The sequence below is a fragment of the Giraffa tippelskirchi genome, chromosome 10 (assembly GCF_054371585.1).
Source record: "Giraffa tippelskirchi isolate mGirTip1 chromosome 10, T2T-mGirTip1v1.2.pri, whole genome shotgun sequence".
Taxonomy (NCBI): domain Eukaryota; kingdom Metazoa; phylum Chordata; class Mammalia; order Artiodactyla; family Giraffidae; genus Giraffa; species Giraffa tippelskirchi.
Genome location: NC_137284.1, coordinates 96,172,054 through 96,199,189, shown reverse-complemented (window position 1 = coordinate 96,199,189; position 27,136 = coordinate 96,172,054). Strand labels below are relative to the sequence as shown.

General features: G+C 38.7%; 1 long non-coding RNA gene and 1 gene segment (V, D, J or C); one reads left to right on the top strand and one right to left on the bottom strand.

Moving 5' to 3' along the window:
- Positions 1-431: 431 nt before the first annotated feature.
- Positions 432-22,640, top strand: LOC145524202 (T-cell receptor gamma chain C region DFL12-like). The segment is given in 6 exon segments: positions 432-518; positions 663-957; positions 9,997-10,052; positions 16,341-16,670; positions 20,373-20,462; positions 22,187-22,640. Coding segments are annotated over 6 exon segments (954 nt in total).
- Positions 11,717-22,388, bottom strand: LOC145524203 (uncharacterized). Its single transcript, XR_014067308.1, has 4 exons — positions 22,234-22,388; positions 21,190-21,293; positions 14,630-14,834; positions 11,717-12,136 (listed from the first exon to the last, which is right to left on the bottom strand). It is a non-coding gene; the product is annotated as an uncharacterized LOC145524203 (long non-coding RNA).
- Positions 22,641-27,136: the final 4,496 nt, after the last annotated feature.

The window sequence follows — 27,136 nt, the reverse complement described above, 5'->3', positions numbered from 1 at the left end:
TAAAGCAGGTTCAGTTCTTATTGGATTCTCTGGTTGTTGCCTCAGAGTTTGCTTACAGGTGTAAAAGGGAAGGTAGTTCAGGGAAGGAATATAAGGATGTCACCGGACAAGACCGTGGCAGCAGCATAAACACTGAAATGCTGAACTGCAGGGAACTTAGCCCCATTCAGGATTGCTCACTCCACCAGGCAACAGGCATGGCTCTCCTCCCCAGAGCTCACATTTGATCCATCTGCTTGCAGTTCTGAGTCTCAGTGCTCAGGCCTCTCCTCTCCTGTGGGGGAGAAGGCAGCTCCCAGACTGCCACAGGGGGGCCCTCCAGAAAGGGGTTGGTGCAGAGAGGAGGGGCTCCTCCCCAGGAGGAGGGGCTCCTCCACCCCTCTGGGATCAGCCTGGTGGTCTTTAAGAGAGATCCTCCCTGACCTCTCTGCCTGTCACATCGGCTCGGAATCCCAGTCTAGCTCATTGCACAGGCAGGATGCGGGCCCCAGCGTTGCTTCTAGTTGTTCTGGCTCTTGGTAAGTGTGTTGCCTGGATGCTCCTGAAATTTTTGTGTATTTTGTGGCAATTTGTGGGGAGGGGGGTGGGGGAGGGAAGAGAGTTGTACTAAGAAATTCGTGCTTCCCCTTCCTCATTAATTTTTGTTGCTTTTCCCATTGCAGTCATGCAGGTATCTTCCAACTTGATGTTAATCACTACTAAGGCTGGGGAGACTGCTTCGTTCCCTTGTGATCTTACACAAGGGGCCACCTATATCCACTTGTACAAACATGAGGAGGGAATGGCCCCCCGACGCCTTTTCTACTACGACAGCTACAATTCAAAGCCTGTGCTTGAATCAGGAATCAATGCAGAAAAATACCATGTCTATAAGGGCACAGGGAGGAGCTATACATTTGCAATCCTAAATCTGCAAGAAAGTGATTCCGGCATATACTACTGTGCTATCTGGGATAAGCACATTGGTTCAGATTTCCTTTACACTGCACTGGAAATTTTGCTTGAGGCTGCAAATCACACCCCTGATATCAGCAGCTGCTTCACTTCCTCCCCCAATTTTTTTTACTCTGAACCAAGAAAAGCAATGAACTCAATGCCCATGAATCAAACTTTATATTCCATGACCACCTTCTCCCTCCCCACAACAGCCATAGTTTTTACTAAAAACAGGCCTCCATTTCCAGTCTGTAGGCAAGCAGTCTGGCAGGCAGCATATTCTCAGCTCTCCCAGAAGCTGGTAGAGTTCGTATTATTTTCTCTTTAAGACAGACAGAGAACCTAGGATTATCTGTTAGGGGAGATATTTAGGAGAGGAAAATAGAAAGGCTAGATATTACTGAACCATTCACCTGATGATTATCCAGAGAAAATGACTGGGAATGGAGCATCTTTATTATCCAGGAGTATGAAGAATGAGAAACTATGGAATGAAAACTCGGACTTCTTGAACCTCAAGCTGATATCCAATTTATCTTTTGGACAAATTGATATTTCTCTTACACAATCAACTAGGGCATGGTTGACCTAGTGAAAGTATAGGGGAAAAAGTGATTGTTTTATGTGGTGGTGGTTGGTGGTTTAGTCGCTAAGTCGTGTCCAACTCTTGAGACCCCTTGGAGTGTAGCTTGCCAGGCTCTCTGTCCATGGCAAGAATTCTCCAGGCAAGAATATTGGAGTGGGGTGCCATTTCCTTCTCCAGGGGATCTTCCAGACCCAAGAATTGAACCAGATCTCCTGCAGCATTGCAGATAGATTCTTTACCGACTGAGCTATGAGGGAAGCCCCATTGCTGTATTCTACTTATACCCTCTGTTGAAGTTCAGCCCACAGCCAGAACTGTCTTAAACAAGTAAAGCCAAAGCTTCTTTCTACCCCTACTCCCTACCGTTAACAAGGTCAAGTGCCAAACTAGAATGAGACTTCTCAGATCATAATTTTCTCAATAATTAAAATTAAAGAACACTTAAGGTGAACAATCAATGAATGGTATATATTTCAACTGAAAAGTCATATAGCCAAGGATTGTGGCTGATTTATTGGGCTAGGTTAAACAAAGCAAAATTAATATTGAAATACAGAAATGCCAGCTCACGTGTATATGGTCTCTTGTGTATTGGTTCCTCCAAATTTGTACCAATGTATGAGCTTCTAGAACAGTGTTTCTCAAACTGTGGTCTATGCACCACCTTCATCACAAGCACCTGAACTGGAATAAAAGTGCATGTTCTGGGTGGCACTCAACACAGTGAATCAGAATCATGGGATGAAGGCTGAAAATGTGCATTTTTTGATAGGCTCCTACTGATTCTTCATGGCTGAGTCACCATCAGCAGTGATTCTGGAGCCCAAAAAAATAAAGTCTGACACTATTTCCACTGTTTCCCCATCTATTTCCCATGGAGTGATGGGACCAGATGCCATCATTTTAGTTTTCTGAACGTTGAGCTGTAGGCCAACTTTTTCACTCTCCTCCTTCCCCTTCATCAAGAGGCTCTTTAGTTCTTCTTCACTTTCTGCCATAAGGGTGGTGTCATCCGCATATCTGAGGTTATTGATATTTCTCCCGGCAATCTTGATTCCAGCTTGTGTTTCTTCCAGCCCAGCGTTTCTCATGATGTACTCTGCATAGAAGTTAAATAAGCATGGTGACAATATACAGCCTTGACATACTCCTTTTCCTATTTGGAACCAGTCTGTTGTTCCATGTCCAGTTCTAACTGTTGCTTCCTGACCTGCATACAGGTTTTCAAGAGACAGGTCAGATGGTCTGGTATTCCCATCTGTTTCAGAATTTTCCACAGTTTCTTGTGATCCACACAGTCAAAGGCTTTGGCATAGTCAATAAAGCAGAAATAGATGTCTTTCTGGAACTCTCTTGCTTTTTCGATGATCCAGCGGATATTGGCAATTTGATCTCTGGTTCCTCTGCCTTTTCTAAAACCAGCTTGAACATCTGGAAGTTCACGGTTCATGTATTGCTGAAGCCTGGCTTGGAGAATTTTGAGCATTACTTTACTAGCATGTGAGATGAGTGCAATTGTGCGGTAGTTTGAGCATTCTTTGGCATTGCCTTTCTTTGGCATTGGAACAAAAACTGACCTTTTCCAGTCCTGTGGCCACTGCTGAGTTTTCCAAATTTGCTGGCAGAATGAGTGCAGCACTTTCACAGCATCACCTTTGAGGATTTGAAATAGCTCAACTGGAATTCCATCACCTCCACTAGCTTTGTTCGTAGTGATGCTTTCTAAGGCCCACTTGACTTCCCATTCCAGGATGTCTGGCTCTAGGTGAGTGATCACACCATCATGATTATCTGGGTCGTGAAGAGCTTTTTTGTACAGTTCTTCTGTGTTTTCTTGCCACCTCTTCTTAATATCTTCTGCTTCTGTTAGGTCCATACCATTTCTGTCCTTTATCGAGCCTATCTTTGCAGGAAATGTTCCTTTGGTATCTCTAATTTTCTTGAAGAGATCTCTAGTCTTTCCCAATCTGTTGTTTTCCTCTATTTCTTTGCATTGACTGTTGAGGAAGGATTTCTTATCTCTCCTTGCTATTCTTTGGAACTCTGCATTCAGATGGGAATATCTTTCCTTTTCTCCTTTGCTTTTCACTTCTCTTCTCTTCCCAGCTATCTGTAAGGCCTCCTCAGACAGCCATTTTGCTTTTTTACATTTCTTTTCCATGGGGATTTTCTTGATCCCTGTCTCCTGTACACTGTCACGAACCTCTGTCCATAGTTCATCAGGCATTCTGTCTATCAGGTCTAGTCCCTTAAATCTATTTGTCACTTCCACTGTATACTCATAAGGGATTTGATCTAGGTCATACCTGAATGGTCTAATGATTTTTCCTACTTTCTTCAATTTAAGTCTGAATTTGGCAATAAGCAGTACATGATCTGAGCCACAGTCTGCTCCTGGTCTTGTTTTTGATGACTGTATAGAGCTTCTCCATCTTTGGCTGCAAAGAATATAATCAATCTGATTTTGGTGTTGACCATCTGGTGATGTCCACGTGTAGAGCCATGAAATTAAAAGACGCTTACTCCTTGGAAGGAAGGTTATGGCCAACATAGATAGCATATTTAAAAGCAGAGTCATTACTTTGCCAACAAAATCCGTCTAGTCAAGGCTATGGTTTTTCCAGTGGTCATGTATGGATGTGAGAGTTGGAAGGTGAAGAAAGCTGAGCGCCACAGAATTGATGCTTTTTAACTGTGATGTTGGAGAAGACTCTTGAGAGTCCCTTGGACTGCAAGGAGATCCAATCAATCCATCCTAAAAGAGATCAATCCTGGGTGTTCATTGGAAGGTCTGATGTTGAAGCTGAAACTCCAATACTTTGGGCACCTCATGCGAAGAGTTGACTCATTGGAAAAGACCCTAACGCTGGGTAGGATTGGGGGCGGGAGGAGAAGGGGACGACAGAGGATGAGATGGTTGGATGGCATCACCGACTCAATGAACATGGATTTGGGTAGACTCCGGGAGTTGGTGATGGGCAGGGAGGCCTGGCGTGCTGCAATTCATGGGGTCGCAGAGAGTCGGACACGACTGAGCGACTGAACTGAACTGAACTGAACTACTGATTCTTCTTCAAGTTGATTTGTAAGGCTTGCTGCGCTAGCACAGGAATGCTTGCTAGGACAGTGTTTATGGTCTTGTCCCCAACTCCGAAGCCCCATCTGTTTTGTTGCATCCTGGGTGCTGCTGCTCTCCAGGTCATCACATTTTTCCATCAGAATCTCGCAATCAAAAAAAAAAAAAAAAACAGACTCACACCACAAGTCAAAGCTTTAGATCCTTCTTAGTTCTGTGCCTGCAGACAGCAACGAATTAGATAATAAATGCACTGCCTTTAGCTTGCTCTACTGTATCAGCAACCACATACTGTAACTATTTGCAGCTTTAGGAAAGCCTGAAGCATAAATACATTTTCATTATACTTTTCCAATGGTGTTAAGACTTTGTTCTGCACATTTGATTTCTTCATCCACTTTAATTTGAATTTTTTTGTATGGGCGTAAGGTAGTAATCTCAATGTGGAGATCCAATTTCTTCCCCACTTACTGACTAATGCATTATTATAACACTGTTTTTCTTTGCACTTTGTGATAACTACTTTTCCATGTACTCACAGAACCCTTATGATCTCTCCCTCAGTTTCCATTCTCTGTCTCTGCTTATACAGGTCAATTTCTCTAAGGACACAACTAGAGGTAGAGACATTGTGTATGTACAAGAAACAAAAACACATGTAGGATAAGCAGTATGCTATACACAACCCGTGTGTGATTGAAGATATCAGAGGAAATCAAAAAGACTTGAAGACAATGAAAACAGGAAAACATCATAAAAAATTCTGTGGTATAGAGCAAAAGCTGTTCTAAGAGAGAAATTTATAGTGATACAAGCCTACCTCAAGAGACAAGAAAAACCTCAAACAGCCTAATCTTACACCTAAAAGAACTAGAAGAAAAGAACAAATAAAGCCAAAGGTAAATGAAAGAGAATAAAAATCAGAGCAAAGTAAAATAGAGACTGAAAACATCATAGAAAAGATCAATACACTAACAACTGGTTGTTTGAAAAGACAGATAGATTGGTAAACCTTTAGCCAACCTTATCAGGAAAAAAAAAAGAGAGAACTCAAAGATACAAAATTAGACATGAAATTAGAAGAAGTTAACAGTTGATACCACCAAAATACAAATGGCAATAACTCATTACTACAAATAATTACTCAGTGCATGGCAAGAAAATAGACTGCCTAGAAGAAATGGATACATTCTGAGAAATGTTGTAAAAAGTACAAGTTCTCCAGTAAGAATATAAAAACAGGGGGAAAAAAATCTCTTCAGCAAGTGGTGCTGGGAAAGTTGGACAGCTACACATAAATCAACGAAGTTAAGACACACTCTCACACCATATACAAAAATAAACTCATAATGGCTTAAATATTTAAACATAAAACATGACACCATAACTTTCCTAGAAGAGAGCATAGGCAAAACATTCTCTGACATAACTCATACCAATGTTTTCATAGGTCAGTCTCCGAAGGCAATAGAAAAAACAAACAAACAAACAAATGGGACCTAGTCAAACTTACAAGCGTTTTCACATCAAAATAAATCATAAAAAAAAATAAAGACAACCAATAGAATTGGAGAAACTATTTACAAATGTTGTGACCCACACGGGCTTAATTTCCAAAATATGTGAACAGATCATACAACAATAACAAAACACAAACAACCCAGAGGCAAAGTGAGATGAACACCTTAATAGACATTTCCCCAAAGAAGACATACAGATAGCCAGTAGGCACCTGAAAAGATGCCCAGCATCACTGATTATTAGAGAAATGCAAATCAAATCTACGATAAGTTGCAACTTCATACCAGTCAGAACGGCTATCATTAAAATGTCTACAAATAACAAATGCTGGAAAGGGTGTGAAGAAAAGGGAATCTTAATACACTGTCAGTAGGAATGTAAACTGGTGCAACCACTATGGAAAACAGTATGGAGGTTTCTCAGAAAATTAAAAATAGAATTACCATATGAGCTAGCAACCCCACTCCAGGGCATATACCAGGACAAAACAATCATTCGAATAGGTATACGGACCCCTATGTTCATAGCAGCACTATTCACAACAACCAGAACATGGAAACAGCCTAAATATCCATCGACAGATGAATGGATAAGGAAGATGTGGTACATATCTATAATGGAATACTACTTAGCCATAAAAAGAACAAAACACTGCTATTTGCAGCAACATGGATACAACTAGAGATTATCATATTGAGTGAAGTAAGTCAGAAAAAGAAAGACAAATGCCATATGATATTACCTATATGTGGAATCTAAAATATGACACAAATAAATCTATCTATGAAACAGAAACAGACTCATAGACATAGAGATCAGACTTGTGGTTGCCAACAAGGAGGAAGAAGAGAAGAGGGATGGACTAGGAATTTGGAGTTGGCAGATGTAAACTATTACATTTAGAATGGATAACCAACAAGATCCTACTGTATTGCACAGGGAACTACATCTAATATCCTGGGATGAATCATAATGGAAAACAATGTTGAAAAAAAAAGAACGTATATTGTGTAAAACCGAGTCACTTTGCTATACAGCAGCTGCTGCTGCTGCTGCTAAGTTGCTTCAGTCGTGTCCGACTCTGTGCGACCCCAGAGACGGCAACCCACCAGGCTCCGCCTTCCCTGGGATTCTCCAGGCAAGAATACTGGAGTGGGTTGCCATTTCCTTCTCCAGTGCATGAAAGGGAAAAGTGAAAGTGAAGTCGCTCAGTTGTATCCGACTCTTAGCGACCCCATAGACTATAGCCTACCAGGCTCCTCTGTCCATGGGATTTTCCAGGCAAGATTACTGGAGTGGGATGCCATTGCCTTCTCCGCTATACAGCAGAGATTGGCACAGATTGTAAATCAACTACACTTCAATATAAAAAAAAGAGAAAAAATTCTCCAAATTTCTCCTTCATAAAAATTAAACATTAAGTAAAGGTGTCTCCTGTCCTCTTCACATTCCAAGCTTTTCTGCCCAAGGACTCAGTTAGTCTCCTACTCATAGCTCAGTCAGTAAAGAATCTGCCTGCAATGCAGGAGACTCGGGTTTGATTCCTGGGTCGGGAAGATCCCTTGGAGAAGGAAATGGCAACCCACTCCAGTATTCTTGCCTGGACAATCCCATGAACGAGAAAACTTGTGTGCTACAACAGTCCATGGGGTCACAAGAGTCGGACCCGAATGAGTGACTTTCATTCATTGTTCTTTATAACTCACACTTTCACATGCATTTTAATACAAACCTAACTTTTATGGTACTTGATAGAGAGCTATTTTTCCTTCCAACAAATAATTAATAATTCATAACTAATTTTAAGACAATCTATCATTTCCCTACAATTAAAAATGCTTTAATTATATTTTTATATTAACATATGCTTGGAGGATTTGTGTTTTATTTGTGTCTCAGTATTCTTACCCCATTATCATGCTATGTCAGTAACTTTGCAATAAGGGTGAAGAGCTGCTATGACAAATTAGTTATTAAAAATCACTATTTTTAATCAAAATTTATTAATTATTTCATATTTACTTTTTATATCAATTTAAAATAAATATGACTAGCTCACCACCAATCTTTACAACATGGAACAAAAAAATAAAATGTTACCTTAAGTCTCATTGGAATTAGTCTATTTATACACATGATTTTAAGAAGAGTTTGCATTTATGACATTGAGCTTATCCTTCATGAATATGATATGACTCTCCATTTATGCAGGTTTAATTTTATGCCCTTTAGTAAAACCTTATACTCTTTCTTCTTACTGTTCTTATATTTAATAAAACTTAATAATTGGATAACTCTTTAGTTACTCTTTTGCTTTTTATCACTTAAATCTTTCATGCATTTTGAAAAACATACAATTCCTAAAGCTCCCAATAATTCTTCTCATGGTCTTGGAATAAGGAAAATCAGAGGACAAGTTTTCAGAAAGTAAATGAGAGGACATCATTCATGACTAAAATAGATGCAAAGGGTATATGACAGCCCAGAGTACTAACAACTTAGAATTCTCAATTATTTTGGTGGACATTCTGTGGATCATGAGATCTTATTTCCCCAACCAGAGACTGAGCCCAGTAAAAGCAGTAAAAGTGCAGAGTCCTAACCACTGTACAGCCAGGAAATTTCCATGAACTCTCAATTAAAAAAAAACAAAACTCTATCTAAATATAATTGGCATCTGAATCTCTCATCCCCTCCCATTGCGTTGGGACTGTGATCTGAGTTCCTGTGAATGGACAGTTGCCCAAGATGACCTCCTGTTACTTTCATCCTCGGAGCAGAGGAACTGATTGCTCACGGGACTTAGACCTTGAACAAGCGCATCTGGAGTAGACATCGGGAGAGTAAGAGCCTGTCCTGTCTGGTCCTGGCAGATGGACAGCACAGCTGTGTTCAGAGGAGTACTCGGCTGCTTCTGGCAATTTCTTTCCCCCTGCCCCAAGATGAGTGGCTTGAAATTACAGAATAGCCATGAAGAGACTTCTTTTGACTATCAGAAAAATGGATATTGCTTTCAAGTTTAAGTTTAAAGAAAGTATTATTTCAAAGGAGAGAGAATTCTGCAAATTTCTTCCTTTATCCTAGGAAAAATAATGTTAAATAAGTCATCATAGGACTTATTTTCTCATTTCCCTTTACCTTCGTAAAGAACTGTGTTGCTCAATGAATGGAGAGCTTTGTTCACATTTATCAAGTACATGTGTGATGGCTAATGAGGTATTTGCATTTTCAGTTTCTGAAGGCTTTCCTCTGTTTAGCAATACATTCCCAAATCACTAAAGAGCCCTGGTGTTTGGAAAAGAGAGCGGCCTTTCAACTGATGCAAACTCTGAGCAGTTTAAACAGAACTGAACACCTGGAAGTTAAAAAAAAGTCTTGATTCTTTGAATACTGTTCCTGGAAATTTAGAAAACCAGGTGGTTAACCAGTTGGTGTCAGTGATGTGTTCTTTGCCTGTTTTTATACTTTTCATCTTTCATCAACATTTTCAGTGATTACTACTCCTTGGAAAGCAGATATTTGGGTCCATTTATCTGAGGAATGTGGCTTCCCTAGTGAATCCCTGAGTCGGGAAGATTTCCTGGAGAAGGAAATGGAACCCACTCCAGTATTCTTCCCTGGAAATCCCATGGACAGAAGAGCCTGGCGGGCTACAGTCCAAGGGTTTGCAAAGGAGTTGGTCACATCCTAGCGACTAAATAGTAAGAACAAATCTGAGGAAAACTTATAAAACATTGGATGCTGTGAAACCTATATGCAAGGACTTCCAAAAGAATTCAGAAGATCTGACTGCCAGTATGAAGTTTTTTGACTTCTAGTCACTTTATAAAGATTGGAGAAGGCTGGATTATTGTAGGAGCTTTTACCATCGTGACAGCTCAGGCTGGAAGAAGATATTTGGAGAAGGAGCTAACATCATAGTAACTCCTCCTGGTAAGTATCGTTTTTCTATTCTTACTCTAGTCATAAAAATCTGATAGATGCTTTGTAGAAACAACTGGGGTCTCACTGATCTGACTGCCACATTCTTGGTCTCAGCATCTGAACAGTAGTTTTACAGCTATTGGTCACTGTATATGGAAATTAAACCACTGTAAATGGTTTATTCTTGTCTCTGCTTGTAAGCGGTTGAAATTTGTGTTCTAGAAAACCACACACAAAATAGACTCAGACTAGATAGTAAAGTATTCTGAAGAACAGACAGTCTTATTGCTTCATTTATCTTTCTATATTCTAAAATATTCTAAAATATATTCTGAAATAAATAGCATATTATATCATCACATTGGTATAAGTTATTAGGTTGAGTTCCTTTTCTTGTAGGCAGTCTATTAAGTGAGAAACACTTTTCTTACTATCTCTTCTCTATATTTTGAGATAAAATACTGTGCTCCTGAATCTCCTGCAAAACCAATATTACTGATTTTCATTTCATCCCTAAGAGCCGTGGAAGAAAATTCTTACAGTAAATGATTACACAACATTGATAAATCTCACTTATTACTTTAGCTTCTTAGAGGGAGGCTGAGATTATCTGAAATTTAAACTATCTCATCTCTTGTGAAATTGTCTGGACATGGACCAGTTTGTGAGCTCAATGAGCCATTTCAGCTCCAAAGTTCATGCAAGTGTCTTCATGGCTGGGCATTCTCTTTTGCGCTTTCATTCTCTCAGCAAATATTTATTGAGGACAGTTTCTGCGCTGGGAGCTGCATACAGAAGGGTGAACAAGACACAGAACGAGTCTCAACACCAAACAGCTTCTATGCTAGTGGAAAAGCATTCTAGATTCTGGCTTAATTGAAACCTCTCTTCTATGGTCCATGGTTGCAGAAGTAGGAGGTCTTGGATTGTTGAGCTTGGTGTAATAGTTATTGCTTATAAAAAGCATACCTTTTGTTTGGTGGAAGATTTTGATGAAATGGCCTCAAACCATGCCATTAAAGAGAATTTTAATATTAGTTAATATTTACTGAAGGATAGACACCATGATAGGTAGTTTCAATGCCTTACACTTTCCCCACCAGTAATCCTTTCATTTCCATTTTATAGATAAAGAAACTGAGGTTTAGAGAAGTTTAGTTACTTGCCTAAAGTCACATGACTAGCTACTCTGGCAGTTTGGGATCCAGTAGAGACTTGTCAAAGTAAGAGGACTGGATCATTATGTGATATTTGAAACATTAAGTCATATTTTTATATCCTGAATATTTATCCTTCTGCAGCCTGACCTGAATTCTGTAACTAACTATTAGTAATAGCTCATACATTGTATTGCTACTCACATGTGAAAACAATGCTCTTGCTTTTAATCATAACACTGAAATGACGTCTCTTTCCCTCAGAAAGATCATGGAAGTCACATGAGTGTGCATTTAGTAAACATTCAGAATATGTGTAGTTCTATCTCAATCCAAAAGAAGTGAATTAAAAACAAGAAATAAGAAAGCAAGAAAAAATGTAGTGGAATAGATACCCTATATTAACTGACTAAAATAAGCACACCAAATTTTCAAATATGTTTTCCCACCACAAAATTAGAAAAAAGAACTTCAATGTGGGAGTCTTTAGTAGGAAAATGAAGTAAAAAGGGGACATTGCCTTCAATATCCAGTTTATAAAATGGAAGAAATGGTCTTCAAACAAATACGTTTATACTCCGAATGCATCAATGCAATGGGCACCAAAATGTAATGTCAGCCATGAATGGTGACCCTCAGCTGATAAGATGGGGCAGGCAATGAAGTGATACAACTTAACGGAGAATTTGAGTACCAAGCATCCTGCCATTTTTGTGGTCATTTGTCTTAAGGCCCATACCTGGAGCTGCAAGCTGAACTTTGGGCATGAACTGGATAGATTTTTTGAGGCTGAAATTTCTGGTAAAATCTTGAGATGCCCATAGATTGTGCTGTTGTTGCAGAAAAAGCCATTTCTTGTGGACAACAGAAGCGAAATTCTATATACTGGATGCACACATTAGGCTTTAGCCAATGTTCCCTTTGATTTTCTTCACCCTGGAAATAAGCAAACACGACAAAACAAATGACTGCCTGTTAACTGGGTGTGTGAAAAACTGTGATACAGGCTTGGAGAATCCCAGACATCAAAACACAGAGGAATGCAAACAAGTGATCAGTTGCTATGGATCTACTTGTAAACCCCAGATACTGAATTCCTATCAGATAGGCAAGATTTGCTCCCATGATATTAAAATGTTATGTTGGACCACACAATTATCACAAATGAAAATGCTAATAATAATGTCAATGATAATATAGTAATATTTCAAATCTCTTGCTGCTGCTTCTGCTGCTAAGTCGCTTCAGTTGTGTCTGACTCTGTGCGACCCCATAGACGGCAGCCCACCAGGCTCTGCCGTCCCCGGGATTACCTCTATATAATTTTTATTCAAATGACTCTTCAGATCTTGTTTCATTTTGAGCTCACCAAAACACTAACAAGGATGCTCACTTGACTTAACAGTTGCACCGTCATTTTCAAATAAATAAGGTACCCAAGGCGTTAGTTTACATGATTTGCTCAACCACAGAGCTTGTTAGGAGCAAAATGAACCAGGACCAGAATCCTAGTGTCTTGAATTCCAAGTCATCATAGTTCTACTAGAATTTGAAGAAATCAGAGAAGCTAATTAGTCTAAAGTTTCTGATATGACCTGAATCACTGTGGAATAATTACATAAAAAACTTCAACGTCGGAGCAAACGTCATTGTCACAGGTAGGTATCAGAAGAATATAATTTTTTTTCAAGGTAATAGAGGGAAGGTAAGAAGCAACTAAATAGGAATGATATTTACCAAAAATGGGAATGTGATGGGAATTAGATGTAGAGATTTAGGAGAGATTATACAAAAAATCCACATAGTAAAGGATAGCATAGACAACACTGCACAAATACTGTAATAGAATTTGGCTTCGTGTCTGTGTGGACTTCTATAAAGGGCTCGTGTATAATGTACATAATCATCATGAAAGTATTTGGCCCAGGGTTGAAGTTTGTAATTACAGGTAAGTTTCATGAGTTAACATGTCTCCTTTTCTGATACTGAAGGGGTGTTTCCAAAGAAAGTGGGCTTTGGAGTCAGGCTGACCTAGAACTTACGATCCACCACTAACTATATATGTGAACATGGAAGTTATTCTCTGGACTCAGTCTCCTAACCTGTAAAATAGTATAACAGTATTATCCAGCAGGGGTTGTATGAGAATTAAATGAGATAGTGTGATAAAATCTTTAGCATGTTGTCTAACGCATCAGTATTCCTGTCTGGATAAGCCCATGGACAGAGGAGCCAAGTGGACTACAGTCCATGAGGTCGCAAAGAGTTGGACACGACTGAGCACCGTACGTTTTTTTGGCTAACACGTCATAGGTGTTGGATAGGTGTTTACTCTATTCCAATGTAAAGGGAAAATTGCATCCAAGAGGCAGAGTGTTGGTAGCCAGACTATCGGTGAACTGAAATTCTTCAAAGGATGCAGCTGTACTATTAACTCCTCAAATGGAAAGTTATCTTATGGTTCCCTAACACACATAAAATTGAACTGGAGTTTTTTCTTTCTGGCTTACTTCACTCTGTATATATGGAGTTTGAAAGATGGTAACGATAACCCTATATGCGAGACAGAATAAGAGACACAGATACATAGAACAGTCTTATGGACTCTGAGGGAGAAGGTGAGGGTGGGACGTTCTGGGAGAATAACATTGAAAAATGTATATTATCATATGTGAAACAGAACACCATTCCAGGTTCAATGCATGAGACAAATGCTCAGGGCTGGGGCAATGGGATGACCCAGAGGGATGGGATGGGGAGGGAGGTGGGAGGAGGGTTCAGGATGGGGAACACATGTAAACCCATTGCTGATTCATGTCAATGTATGGCAAAAACCACTACAATATTGTAAAGTAATTAGCCCCCAACTAAAATAAATAAATTTATTAAAAAAAAAATTGAATTGGAAGGTATCTATCTCTCTTTAGCAGACTTTGGTTTACATGGCAAGAAAAAATGAGGTTAAAATATGTTTATTTTTTTGTATCTCCTGGTGTTCTATGTGCTTTAAAGCTTAATTCTTTAATTTAATTGATGTCATTTCTAACAACAACATTTATTGGCTCTAAAATATATAACCAGTAAGCTTGAGCTTCATGCTGATACTTATCAGAAAAAAGTTTTAATTTATAAAGAAAATGATCAAGAAGTGAAGACAATTAAAGATAGAAATCTCATGAATTAAAAATTCTTATTTAAGTATGAAAGAGCTCCAATTATTTAGTTTATAAAAGAAAAATGAGAGGGCAAAAAGAGGAAAGACCTAAATCACTATCAACAAAGTATATGGTTGGAGAAATACACAGTGTCTTGCTTTTATAATGTATAAAATACTACTTGTACTAAAAGCAAGATGCATAAAATTAAAATAGCACATTACAACCCAATTTTATTCACAGCATGAGTGAAAAATCAACACTGTCTGCTTACTGATTTAGTAGAAAAACCGGGAACTTTGCTGCACAGGCAGAAGTTCTCGAGAATTTTCTTTTCTTCTCAGATGAGAATTCCAATTTCTCCTTTCTTAAGATATTTCACCATGAAGGACTTTTCCGGTGCTGCAATGGTTAAGACTCCACCTTCCAATGCAAATGGCACAGGTTTGATCCCTTGTTGTGATATATACTTTATGCAGCTGGTGATAAAAAAGAAAATACTTGCAGTAAAGCAATTCAGCAGCCTTAGGAGGCAAATTCAAATTATAGGGGAAACACTGAGAGCCAGAATATTGTGTATTATTACTCAAGCTAAAATTTCAGATGAAATTCCAAAATAAAATGTGCTTTTGGTGAACATTTTCTGAATTTAGAAAAATTCTAAGTAGATTACTTGATAAGTTTAGTATAAGAGTCTTTCTGAAAATACATTTTTTCACATGAAAGTATACAAGTTTGAGGTGCACAGCAAAGTCATTCAGTTTTGCGTGTGTGTGTGTTATTTTTCAGGTTCTTTTCCATTAAAGGTTAGTACAAGATATTTAATATACTTCTCTGTTCTACATAGTAGGTTCTTACTGTTTATCTATTTTATATACAGTGGTGTGTATCTGCTAATCCCAAATTAGGAGTTTGGGATTAATAATACATTTTTAATAGAAGTTTTGGAAATACTGTTACACAATCAAAGCACTATAAATAACATGCTGCTCTACTCCACAATCTGGAGTGGTACAGGTATAAAATTTAGAAGTCATATAAAATTAGAAATAAAGAGAATCTCATCACTTCAGAATTGGGCATGGTATCCACATCTAGAGCTCAAAGTTCAACTTCATAGTACACATGTCAAGTACACATGAGTGTTGATTCCCATTCTCAAAAGTAACTATATTGTTTTGTAAAACCAATACATTTTCTCCGGGTATTTATTTTTATGGTTCATTCCAGGATCAGTTAAATGAAGAATGAGATTCCACAGAGTTGCAGAACATGAGCATGTGTTATTTGGACAAACAGAGCATAAACTGCAAAACACGGGATGGGAGAGGGAAGCAGTTTAGAAGCTAGCAAAGATTTTCACCAGTGCAGAAACCATCAGTTACCCAATTGCCCCCGCCATCCCTATTCCCACCACCCACCCATCCACTTCAAAACAGGCTCCAGTATTACAGAACAAAAGAGATTTTTTAAAAAATTAATTGGGGACTTCCCTGGCAGTCCAGTGATGGGGACTCCACATTTCCACTGTAGGAGGCATGGATTCAATCAGTAAACACGTTCATGAATGTTGGAAGACTTGATGTGGGGTATTTATGTGGGATATTTAAAAGTCATAATCCCATGGACAGAGGAGACTGGCAAGCTATAGTCTTTAGGTCATAAAGAGTCGGACATGACTGAAGCGGCTTGGCACGCACACAAGATGCACCCCATCTCTGCATATGGAGAACAAGTGAGGGTCAAGGTATAATCCAGCTCTGCACCTTAACAGCTGTGACTTTGGGCAAGTCCAATGAAGTCTTGAACTTCTCTTGCCATTGAAAATAAAACAGTACTAAACACCGAACAATGTACTGTGGATGAAAGGCCATAGGGAGCAGTAGCCTTTTGTTCTTTTATTACCCACTAGGTTTTTCCAAGCCACAACATGTTGGTGTTTCTTTAACCATTCTTTTTAATGACTATTTCATATTCCCCTACAGAGAGAAACCTTCTTGCAGACACCTCCCCCAAGCCCACTATTTTTCTTCCTTCAATGGCTGAAATCAACCATGATAATGCTGGAACATATCTTTGTCTCCTGGAGAAATTTTTCCCTGATGTCATTACGGTTTCTTGGAGAGTAAAAAATAACAACAGAGCTCTGCCATCCCAGCAGGGCAATACCCTGAAGACCAAAGACACATACATGAAGTTCAGCTGGCTGACTGTGACCAAAAACTCTATGGATAAACAACATGTGTGTGTTGTCAAACACAAGAAAAATATAGGAGGAATTGATCAAGAGATTATTTTTCCTTCAATAAAAGAAGGTAGGTGAAAATAAATGTAAATATAACCTCCCAAAATACTATTTTTCAAAGGCAATACCCCATTTTTCCCGCTAAGTGTTAATGAAAAACAAATATGTCTTGATAAAATGATGTTTCATTTAATGGTAGCACAAATGTTCTGCTATCTCCCCATAGAATTACAATAGGATAGGCTTTGAAACATAAAAAAGAAAAATTTTACTTCTCTCATCCTCAGTTTCATCTTCCAAAATATTAAGATCATATGATGTCTAAGCCTTAGAGTTGTTGTATGGATTAAATGAAACAACATGTGTGAAAGCATCGAGCAACTGAGCACACAACAGATCTTCACTGTTGGTGATCTTGGTTGGTTAGGAAATACGAACATTCATACATCTTTCAGGAAAGTCCTACTCAGCAGACGAAGTCATTCTTGATTCAGTTCTCCTTTACAATTCCAAAGCAGTGAGTTATTAAATGACAAAATGGTGTTTGTATGAGGGAGCCAAATTGCAGCTCATCAAAAAGAATAATTTGACCATTGTGGTTTTTTAAGGTCTTAGGTTTTTGAAATTTGTATTTTACATACCACTATAAGATAAAATTTGTAATCAAAGTTGGGTGATGCTAAAGTGTACAAACTTACTCCCATTCTACATAATGAATGCATTTCTTGCTATTAGAAAAGGCCTTTCAAGATACTTTTATTGCAGCCCTAGCACATGCCAGGTCTGGAGAGATGTGTGGATGGACATACTGGGGTGAATTACTGTCCTAGGAGGATGCACTGCAGTCAAGAGAATATACACTTTCCTTGATGACTTAGGGTCACTTGTGATCCAGGCATGACGTCTCAAAGCAGCCTCTGTGAGCAGATGCTGGACATGTCCACACAGTGTGTGCAGAGAGCTGGATGTGCCTTGGCCCTGGCAGTGTTCCTATAGCTCACCGGACTTGTGACTTAATGTCCTGTATGTTCACCTAACAGACCAAAGTCCCCAAAGTGCCCATTAGAAGGAACCATTTTGTGCTTTTCCTTGTGGTTAGGAAACCTTTTTTAAGCAGTGGGAACCAAGCACATAAAATATGCATAGATGTTTGCCTTGCACCAGTCCAAATTTCTGAAGTAAGTCTTTATCTTCTCTGATTCTTAGTTTATCCAATGATCAAATCAGGTTTGAACACTTGTCTTGGCTTTGTCCTGGGGTTGCAATGAAGACCAAATGAAATAACATCAGAGAAAACACTTGCTTTCCAAAATATGCCATGGCTGTACTTATTCATATATTCATCATATCTATTTATTTCCTATCCTAAAACTAATTAAAAATAAAATTACAAAAATAGCTCTAAATTTTAATTTTTAATTCTAATAGAAAAGAAGCAAATTTTGCAGTTTAATGTAATCATGGACTTAAGTATCCTACTAGGTTTTAATTTTTCTTGTGATGAGAAAAAAATAAGTATAGTAAGTTTCATTGTGATGGTTACCATATTAGAGAGACATTCCAGTTCATAATGTGTTTTACCTGAACACAATTCTGAAACAAATGCCTTCAAAGGATCTCTAAGGACTGGAAAGCTAATGATGGCATTTCGGTTAATGTTATTCTATAGCAAATTTCCAATGCTGTTTCTTAAAATTTTTTGTTTCTGATAAAAGGTAAGAATATAACATGAAGTATACATCAATGAAATCATTTTGCAGAGAAATAAACCTAATGTGGTCCTAATTTTCGACCAACCTTCACTGAGAAAGAAAACTTATAATAAACCACTGAGTTTATTATAAAACTTTGTTACTTTATTGTTTCTACTTCAATCAATGCATGGTAATAAGAGGTTTGTTTATCTTTTAGTGAATAAAGTCATTCTAAGGGAAAGAAAGAGGCTTTTAAGTACATTAAAGTCAGTTTTTGAGGATATTTTAACATGGGCTTCCTGGTAGCTCAGTTGGTAAAGAATCTGCCTGCAGTGTAGGAGACCTGGTTCGATCCCTGGGTTGGGAAGATCCCCTGGAGAAGGAAATGGCTACCCACTCCAATCTCCTTGCCTGGAAAATCCGATGGACTACAGAGCCGGTGGTCTGCAGTTCATGGGGTCGCGAAGAGTCAGTCACTAACACATTAACACCTAAACATGACTATGAATATTTTCACTCTTGGGATTTACTCTTAAGTCTTTATACCTCAAATCAATTTTTTAGAGCTTACTGAAAAAAGACCTCATTGAGGCCATAAAATGGCATATGAGAACCAAATCTGTGTAAGAACTCATCCAGAAGAAAAAGGATAAACAAAACGATTATTGTGACTTTGTTTTCCTCCATCTAATAGTCCATTATCTTTTTTAAAAACTTTCTACTTGTATGTCTATCTTTTCTTATTTTTTTTTTACATTATTCATCTCAGTTTCTTTCGAGTCATCGAATTATAAATGTGATTTGGCCTGTTTTTCTATATCTGGAACTTTCTACATCTGGAATTGCTGTGAAATATTGAGCTCTTGTAATAAAAAAAAAGTAAGATCATCGATAAGAATAATTAAGATACCTAGAAAAGAAGATGCTTTTAGCATCTACAGTAGAGGAATTATATTGTTTATAGGTTAATTTCTCTTTATTTCTGTGGCTTATTTTACAGAGTACTTTCTACAGGTCTTGTCTCATTTAATCTCCCACGAACATCCTTTGAATGCTTGCTCTGCCATTACTGGTACCATTGGTACAACTCTCTGCCAGTCACTTTCCCTCTGATCCTTATTTCTTCTTTATAACATGGAATCCTCCAAAATACACCCCATTCCAGTGTCACTGGAGGATTAAAGAAGATAATACATGTGAAGTACTTAAGCAAGTTATAGTCACTCTCTGGCTAATAACCTAATTAATACTGTTTTCCTTATACCCACAAACACCACAAATGCAGAAAATCAGGGGATGTGCATGATTTGGAAAGGTGTGGCTGCTTTCCTTTGCTTAGACAGGAAGTTTGCCCGAGCCAGACTCTTTCAAAGGTGGGATTTGCTTGGTGGACTCTTGGATAGGATGAATTTGACCGGGTAGCAACTCTTCATCTCTGCAGTGGGTGCTGACCATGCAGAGTAGCCACTTTTTCTGATGATTTGTCTTTGCAACAAGTATTTCTCAAACACCTATTTTGTAGCAAGCATAGTGCTAGGAGCTATGAATACAGAAGGAAGATAAGATGCCCTTGGGTATTACCCTCCAGTTACAGTAAAAAGAAAAATGTAGCCTTCATGAACTTCAACATTTTCACGTGTAGTAAATCGTATATGAATTAAAACTATGGATTACACAGAATCAGACCAACTGTTTTTGGAATTGTAGGGCTCATGTTTTTAATGACTGTCTCTCTGTCAGAAGATTTTATATGTGTATATATACACACACACATATATTACAATATACACACACGTATAAACATATGTGAATGCGTGTAAAGTCGCTTCATTCGTGTCCAAATCTTTGCAACCCTATGGACTGTAGCCCACCAGCCTCCTCTGTCCATGGGATTCTCCAGGGAAGAATATCGGAGTGGGTTGCTGTGCCCTCCCCCGGGTGATCTTCCCAAACCAGACACCGAACCTGTGTCTCCTGCGACTCCTGGATTTCAGGTGGATTCTTTACTGCTGAAGCATACACACAGTATCAAATAATGGGCAGAGATAATCACTAATACTTTTTGTCATTTCTTGTAGTTATTGCCTCAATTGTCCCCACTACTGAGGCTCCTGTTACTGAGGCTCCTACTACTGGGTCTCCAAATGATTGTTTGACCAATGAAACCAGTAAGTTTTTGTACAGATTTGCCTTTATGTCATGCTTTAGTCTTTTTTTTCCTGACCTATTTATCTTTTGAACTTCTCTGGCTTAAAGTGGAAAAGACCAATTATCTGAAATTGTGGCTCTGAGGATTCAACAAAGACCATCTGAATCATTGGTTCAGACACTTACTCAGTTCTCTGTTCTTTCTCTAAGATATAGAGCAAAAATCCTAAAATGGAGGCCCTGAGACAGGGTGGACCCATTGGGCATGGTATAAGTGCATGAATTTCCGACTATTACAGACAGGACTTTACCCCAGTTCTTTTATTGTTAGTTGCACGAATGTGGGTACATTACTTTTATTTCTGGGCAATGGTGCCCTCTTCTGCCAATAGGGAATAATTGCACCCAACTCAGTTATTGCAGAGATAAGGTCACCTGTGTAGAATGTCTCCCATAGGGTATCCATTTAGCTGGCACAGGATCAGTACTAGTTGGTGGCCCCTTCTCCCTACATGAAGGTTCTGAGTGAATTTAGAAGCACTGGCAATGGTCCTGCTGATCCCTCCTCCATTCCCAGTGTGTCAGGGGCCTGGAACTCAGCTAACATGGGACCTGACCCAGGGGCCATGAGTTATGAGCATGTCACCTCCTGAGATCCTCTCCACACCACATACTAGTGATTCTGGAGTTCTCACTTCATGAAGGTAAAGCATAGAAAAGGGAAACGTATACAGGAAGAAACTCAACCTTGTGGTCCATTGAGTAGGAAGACAGGCCCAGCATCGTTGTTAATTGCTTCTTGACATCATGTATTTCTTGTAAAACTTCAAAGGAGAGTAAGTGCAGTTATCCTACAACATCAGGGGCACGATGTTAGATATCTAAGCAAGACGAGTGACTGAGGCATGAGCTCCTAAGGTTTCCGGGATTTGGACTAACCACTTTCTTCCATTTTGGACAAAGTTCTCTTTACTAAAACCTTCCACCCACCTCACTGTGTCACAACCAGATTTCCCTGGTTTATCCCTCTCATAGGAATCTCATTGGTGCACAACATGTGATGGCTCAGATGCTTCCACATCAGCAATTCAACTTGCTATTTATGCTTAACTTTGATGTCTGGGCTATTTATTGCACACAGAGATGCAGGACTACAGAGCAGCAAAGAATACCTTCTTCAGACTCAGGTTGCTGGGATTGAAATGTGATTTCCGGTGTTTTCTAAATGTGTGACACCAGGCAAACTATTTCTCTCTGTCCTCAGTTTACTGGTAAAAGGGGATTGAAAGTAATTATCTCATAGGTTATTTGAAAACTTAAATAAGATTAGAATTTTGCATGCAAAGCTCTCAGAATGAGTGTTTGACATTTGGTTAGGGTTAACGAATATCACCTGTTATTATTACTCAGAGATGTGATGGGGCAAAAAATGCAAAATGCTATTTATCACATATATTTTCCCATTTGGACTCATTCTTTAAAAACAGAGCATTGCTTTTTAATATTTTGGAAGGTTCTATTGAATTTAATTGAGGTTGTTGACCGATTTGAATTGTCAACTTGATTCCGAGTTGTTCTGGTGGTGGTGGTGCTCATGGTGGTTGTATCTGTTTTCTTTGGGTTTGGTGGAACAGGGGTGCCACTTCTTTGCAGATCACCAGAAATAAATCATTGTTACACTTCTGTGAATACGTCCTCTCCTCTCAAAAGAACTCTTGAATCTAACCAAAATGACTTCTCTTAGGTACCTTGCAGCTGCAGCAGGTGAACACCTCTGCCTATTACACCTACCTCTTACTCCTCCTCATGAGCACAGTCTACTTTATTGTCATCACTTCCTGTGTGTTTAGGAGAACAGGCGTCTGCTGTGATGGGAAGATCTTCTGACAGAGGGGGCTACCGAGACGTCAACTTTCCTTCATCCTCTACAGTCCCAGAAATTCTCTGCTTGCTTTTTGGTTTGGGTTATCTCAGTTCAGGTGTGTGTTTATCTATGTCATAATTGCCCCACCCCCAAGTCCTGTCAACTTCTGAGCGCACACTGTGGGCCCGCTCCCTGTCTCCTCCCTCAGCACCTCCACCCAGACCCCGACCCTGACCCTGCCCGTCACACACCCTGGAGAAGTCAGCTTTGCTGCTCGAATTCTGTACTTAGATTTTCATTATATGCACAATAAATAAAAAGGAATCACAAGTCCCCTTTTGTCTGTGTACTTTAATTTCATGAAATCTAACCAAGGTGAGGAACAGCAAGCTGCTGCTGCTGCCAAGTCACGTCAGCCGTGTCTGACTCTGTGCAACCCCACAGACGGCAGCCCACCAGGCTCCCCCTTCCCTGGGATTCTCCAGGCAAGAACACTGGAGTGGGTTGCCGTTTCCTTCTCCAGGGAATCTTCCCACCCCAGGAATCGAACCTGAGTCTCCTACATTGCAGGCAGATTCTTTACCGACTGAGCTATGAGGGAAGCCCTTAGATTGATTCCTTAGTGCCCATTAATTTGACCAGTCGTCTTTAGGTAAAATACATTGCCCTCATCTTAGAGATTTGGAAATATTTATTCATTGGGAAGAAATAATGTAGTAAGTACAGAAGCCAAGAGGGGAAACTTGCCTTGGCTATTGTACAAACTCCTGTGTTGAACTTTACGGTGCAAGTATATTTTCAAATGATGGTTTTATCCAGATATACACCCGTGATTGGGATTGCTGCATCATATGGTAGTTTTATTGCAGCATGGATGGATCTGGAGATTATCATTACCACCAATACTGGCAATGTCTCAGTGCCCTCATCTATTGGCATGCCTGGCACTCATGAGTTTGAGTTAATAAAAATCCTCATGGTGATGCAGTTAACCCTGGATGAGACATCAGATTCTCTGCTTTACACTTCTCTTTGTTTTTTTTTTTAATTTAATTTATTTTCATTGAAGTATACTTCACAATAGCCAAAACAAGCAAACAACCTAAACTTCCAACAACAAATGAATGAATAAAGATATGGTGCATATACACAATGGAATACTACTCAGTCATAAAAAAGAATAAAATAATGTCATTTGCAGCATCATGAAAAGAACTAGAGATTATCATACTAAGTGAAGTAAGTTAAAAATAGAAAGACAGACACCCTATTATATCACATATATGTAGAATCTAAAATACGGCACAAATGAACCTATCTATGAAATAGAAACAGACTCAGGGGCATAGAGAACAGACGTGTGGTTGCCAAGGGGAAGGAAGGTGGGGGAGGGAAGGACTGGGAGCTTGGGATTAGCAGATGCAAACTATTACATGTAGAATGGATTGGCAAAAATGTCCTATTGTATAGCACAGGGAGCTATATTCAATATCCTGTTATACACGTCTCCTTGAATGTCACCACATATGGAATTTTGAGTGAATCTCTGGCTACTCTGCTCTCTTCTACAAAATGAGGAGGTTGGACAGCTAAAAGTATATGCCTCTGATCTCTGCATTTATAGGAAAATCACACAAATCACTTATCACTATACTCGCTACCTTCTTACGAAAATAAGAAAAAAAACTACAAAACTACAATTCAAAAAGATACATGCACCCAAATTTCATAGCACCAACATTTACAATAGCCAAGACATGGAACCTACCTAATGTCCATTGACAGATGAATGGGTAAAGAAGAGGTGGTATATATACACAATGAAATACTACTCAGCCCTGAAAAAGAATTAAATAACACCATTCGCAGTGACATGGATGGGCCTAGAGATGATATGCTAAATGAAGTCAGACAGAGTAACACAAACACCATGTGATATCACTTATATGTGGAATCTAAAATATGACACAGATGAACTTATTTACAAAACAGAAACACACTCACAGACATAGAAAACAAGCTTATAGCTACCAAAGGGGAAATGGGTGGGAAAGGAATAGATTAGGAGTTTGGGATTAGCAGATACAAACTATTATATATAAAATATATAAACAACAAGGTCCTACTGTATAGCATAGGGAACTATATTTAATATCCTGTAATAAACATATTGGAAAAGAATATGTATATATATATACATATATATATACACACATATAAATGTATAATTGAATCACTTTGTTGTAAATGGTCTATTAAGTGACAAACACTTTCCTGAATTTTCTTTTCTTTATCATTTAAGATTAAAAAAACATCATTCTTCTATCTCCAATAATTTGCAGAATATGTATTATTGGTTTTCATCTTAGAAGCTAACACAACAGTGTAAGTCAACAATACTCTTCCTCCCCCAAAACAGAATCATGTTACCCGATGAATGGAGAACTTTGTCCACATTTCTCAAGTACACTTGAATTGGCAAATTTGCATTTTCAGTTACTGAAGAGTTTCCTCCTTTCAGAAATACAGTCCCAAATCACTAACTGAGCAGCCCTGGTGTTTGTGAGAACAGAAGAGCTTTTCCTTTGATGTGAACTCTGAGCAGTTTCAACACAGCTGAACACCTGGAAATTTTTTTTAAAAAGTCTTAATTCTTTGAATACAATTCCTGGAAATATGGGAAAGCAGAACAGGTGGTTAACCTGCTAATGACAAACGCTTCTTTTCCTGCTTTTATCCTTTTCATTTTTTATCAGTATTGTCAATGATTAGTCCACCATGGAAAACAGATATTTGGGTCCATTGATCTGAGGAAAACTTATAAAATACCAGATGCCATAAAACCCATTATCAAGGACTTTCAAAAAAACTCAGAAGGTCAAATTGCCAGCCCGAAGGTGTTAAACTGCTAGTCACTTCATGAAGGTAGGAGAAGGCTGAGATCATTGTAGGAGCCTGAACCAGTATGACAGCTCAGGTTGGAAGAAAATGTTTGGAGAAGGAGCTAAGCTCATAGTAGTTCCCTGTGGTAAGTAACTTTTTTCTATGTTTACCTTAGTCATGAAAGACTGATAGATGCTTTTCAGAAAAAAAAGACAAAATCTTAAAATCCCCCTTAATGACTGCCATATACTTGGCCTCAGCATGCGAACAGCAGTTTTGCAGCTAGTGGTCACTGTGTATGGATGTACGTGGAAACAAAACTACTTCCTGCTTGTAAGCCACTGAAATTCATCTTTTAGAATATCCACACACATGCACAATAGACTCAGGCTAGCAATTAAAATATTTTAAGGACTATATCTGTTTCATTGTTTCATTTATGTTTCAATATACTTACACCATTACCATAACATGTCATTATGTCAGTAAACTTGTTGGCAAAGTTTATGTCAGTAAAGTTTTTTGTAAAGGAATTTACAAAAAAAAATTCCTTTTCTTATAAATGGTTTATTAAGTGAGAAACACTTTTTAAATTTTCTATTCTCTATAGTTTTCCCCCAATAACCTGCAAAACCTGTATTACTGATCTTCACCTAAGACCTAACAGCAGTGCAAACAAAATTTCTTATAATAAATGACTATATAACATTTGTAAATCCCACTTCTTGTTACTCTAGTTTCATAGAGGAAAGCTGAGAGCAGTCAGAATGTATGTCATGACAATTCTTGCTGCATTGCTTGGAAATGGACCAGTGTAATGGAATTTGTGAGTTCAAGCCATCTCAGCTCCAAAGTCCATGAAAAGAGTCTGCATGGTGGAACATCCTCACTTGCTCATTCTCTCAGCAAACATTTTTTGAGGAAGTTTCTGTGTGGATGCTGGAGACAGGAGTGTGAACAAGACACAGAACAAATCCCAACACTCAAACAGCTTGTAGTCTAGTGGAAAAGCATTCTAGATGCTGGCTTGATTGGGCCCATATTCTATGGCCTGTGGCTGCCAGAGAAACAACAGATCTTGCATTGATGAGCTTGTTTCTTTCTCAAATGATGTAATAGTTATTGCTTATAAAATTCATATATTTTATCTGTCCAAAGAATTTGATAAAATGAACCCAAACTGGCCCACTATAGAGGATAATAATAATATCAGCTACTATTTGCTGAGGGCTAGACATCATGATAAGTAGTTTCAGTGCCTTATCTTTTCCTCAGAAGGAATCCTCCTCTTCCCATTCCACAGATAAGAAAACTGAGGTTTAGAGAAGTTCAGGTACTTGCCTAAAGTCACATAACAAGTTACAAATATTGTGGCAAATATCGGGATTCAGTAGAGACTTGTTTATTCCAAAGGACAGAGTCTGGACCATTACAGAAGGTGAGAAAAATGAAGTCTAAGTATTTATATTCTGAACATTTACTCCTCTGTATCTTGATCTTTTAAATGGATTATTTAATTGAGTTCTTAATTTGTAATAGGTTATAATTTGTATTATTACTCGTGTGTGAAAACAGTGCTTCTGTTTATTTAAATTGCATGTTTCCAAAATTTATTTGTGAAGACCTAAGATTGAAAACATCCTCTTCCAACAACACAAGAGAAGACTCTACACAAGGACATCACCAGATGGTCAACACCGAAATCAGATTGACTGTATTCTTTGCAGCCAAAGATGGAGAAGCTCTATACAGTCAGCAAAAAACAAGACCAGGAGTAGACTGTGGCTCCTGGGGCTTCCAGGGGGAAGCAGGGCTCTATGACTGAGGTCAAGGCTTCAGCTCTCACAGTCTGAACTTGCAGCACAGTCAAGTCACATGCTTCCTTCCTCTTGTCTTTTCTCTGAGAGCCAACATCTGGGGTCCCTGCCCTCCCAGGACGACTGGCCA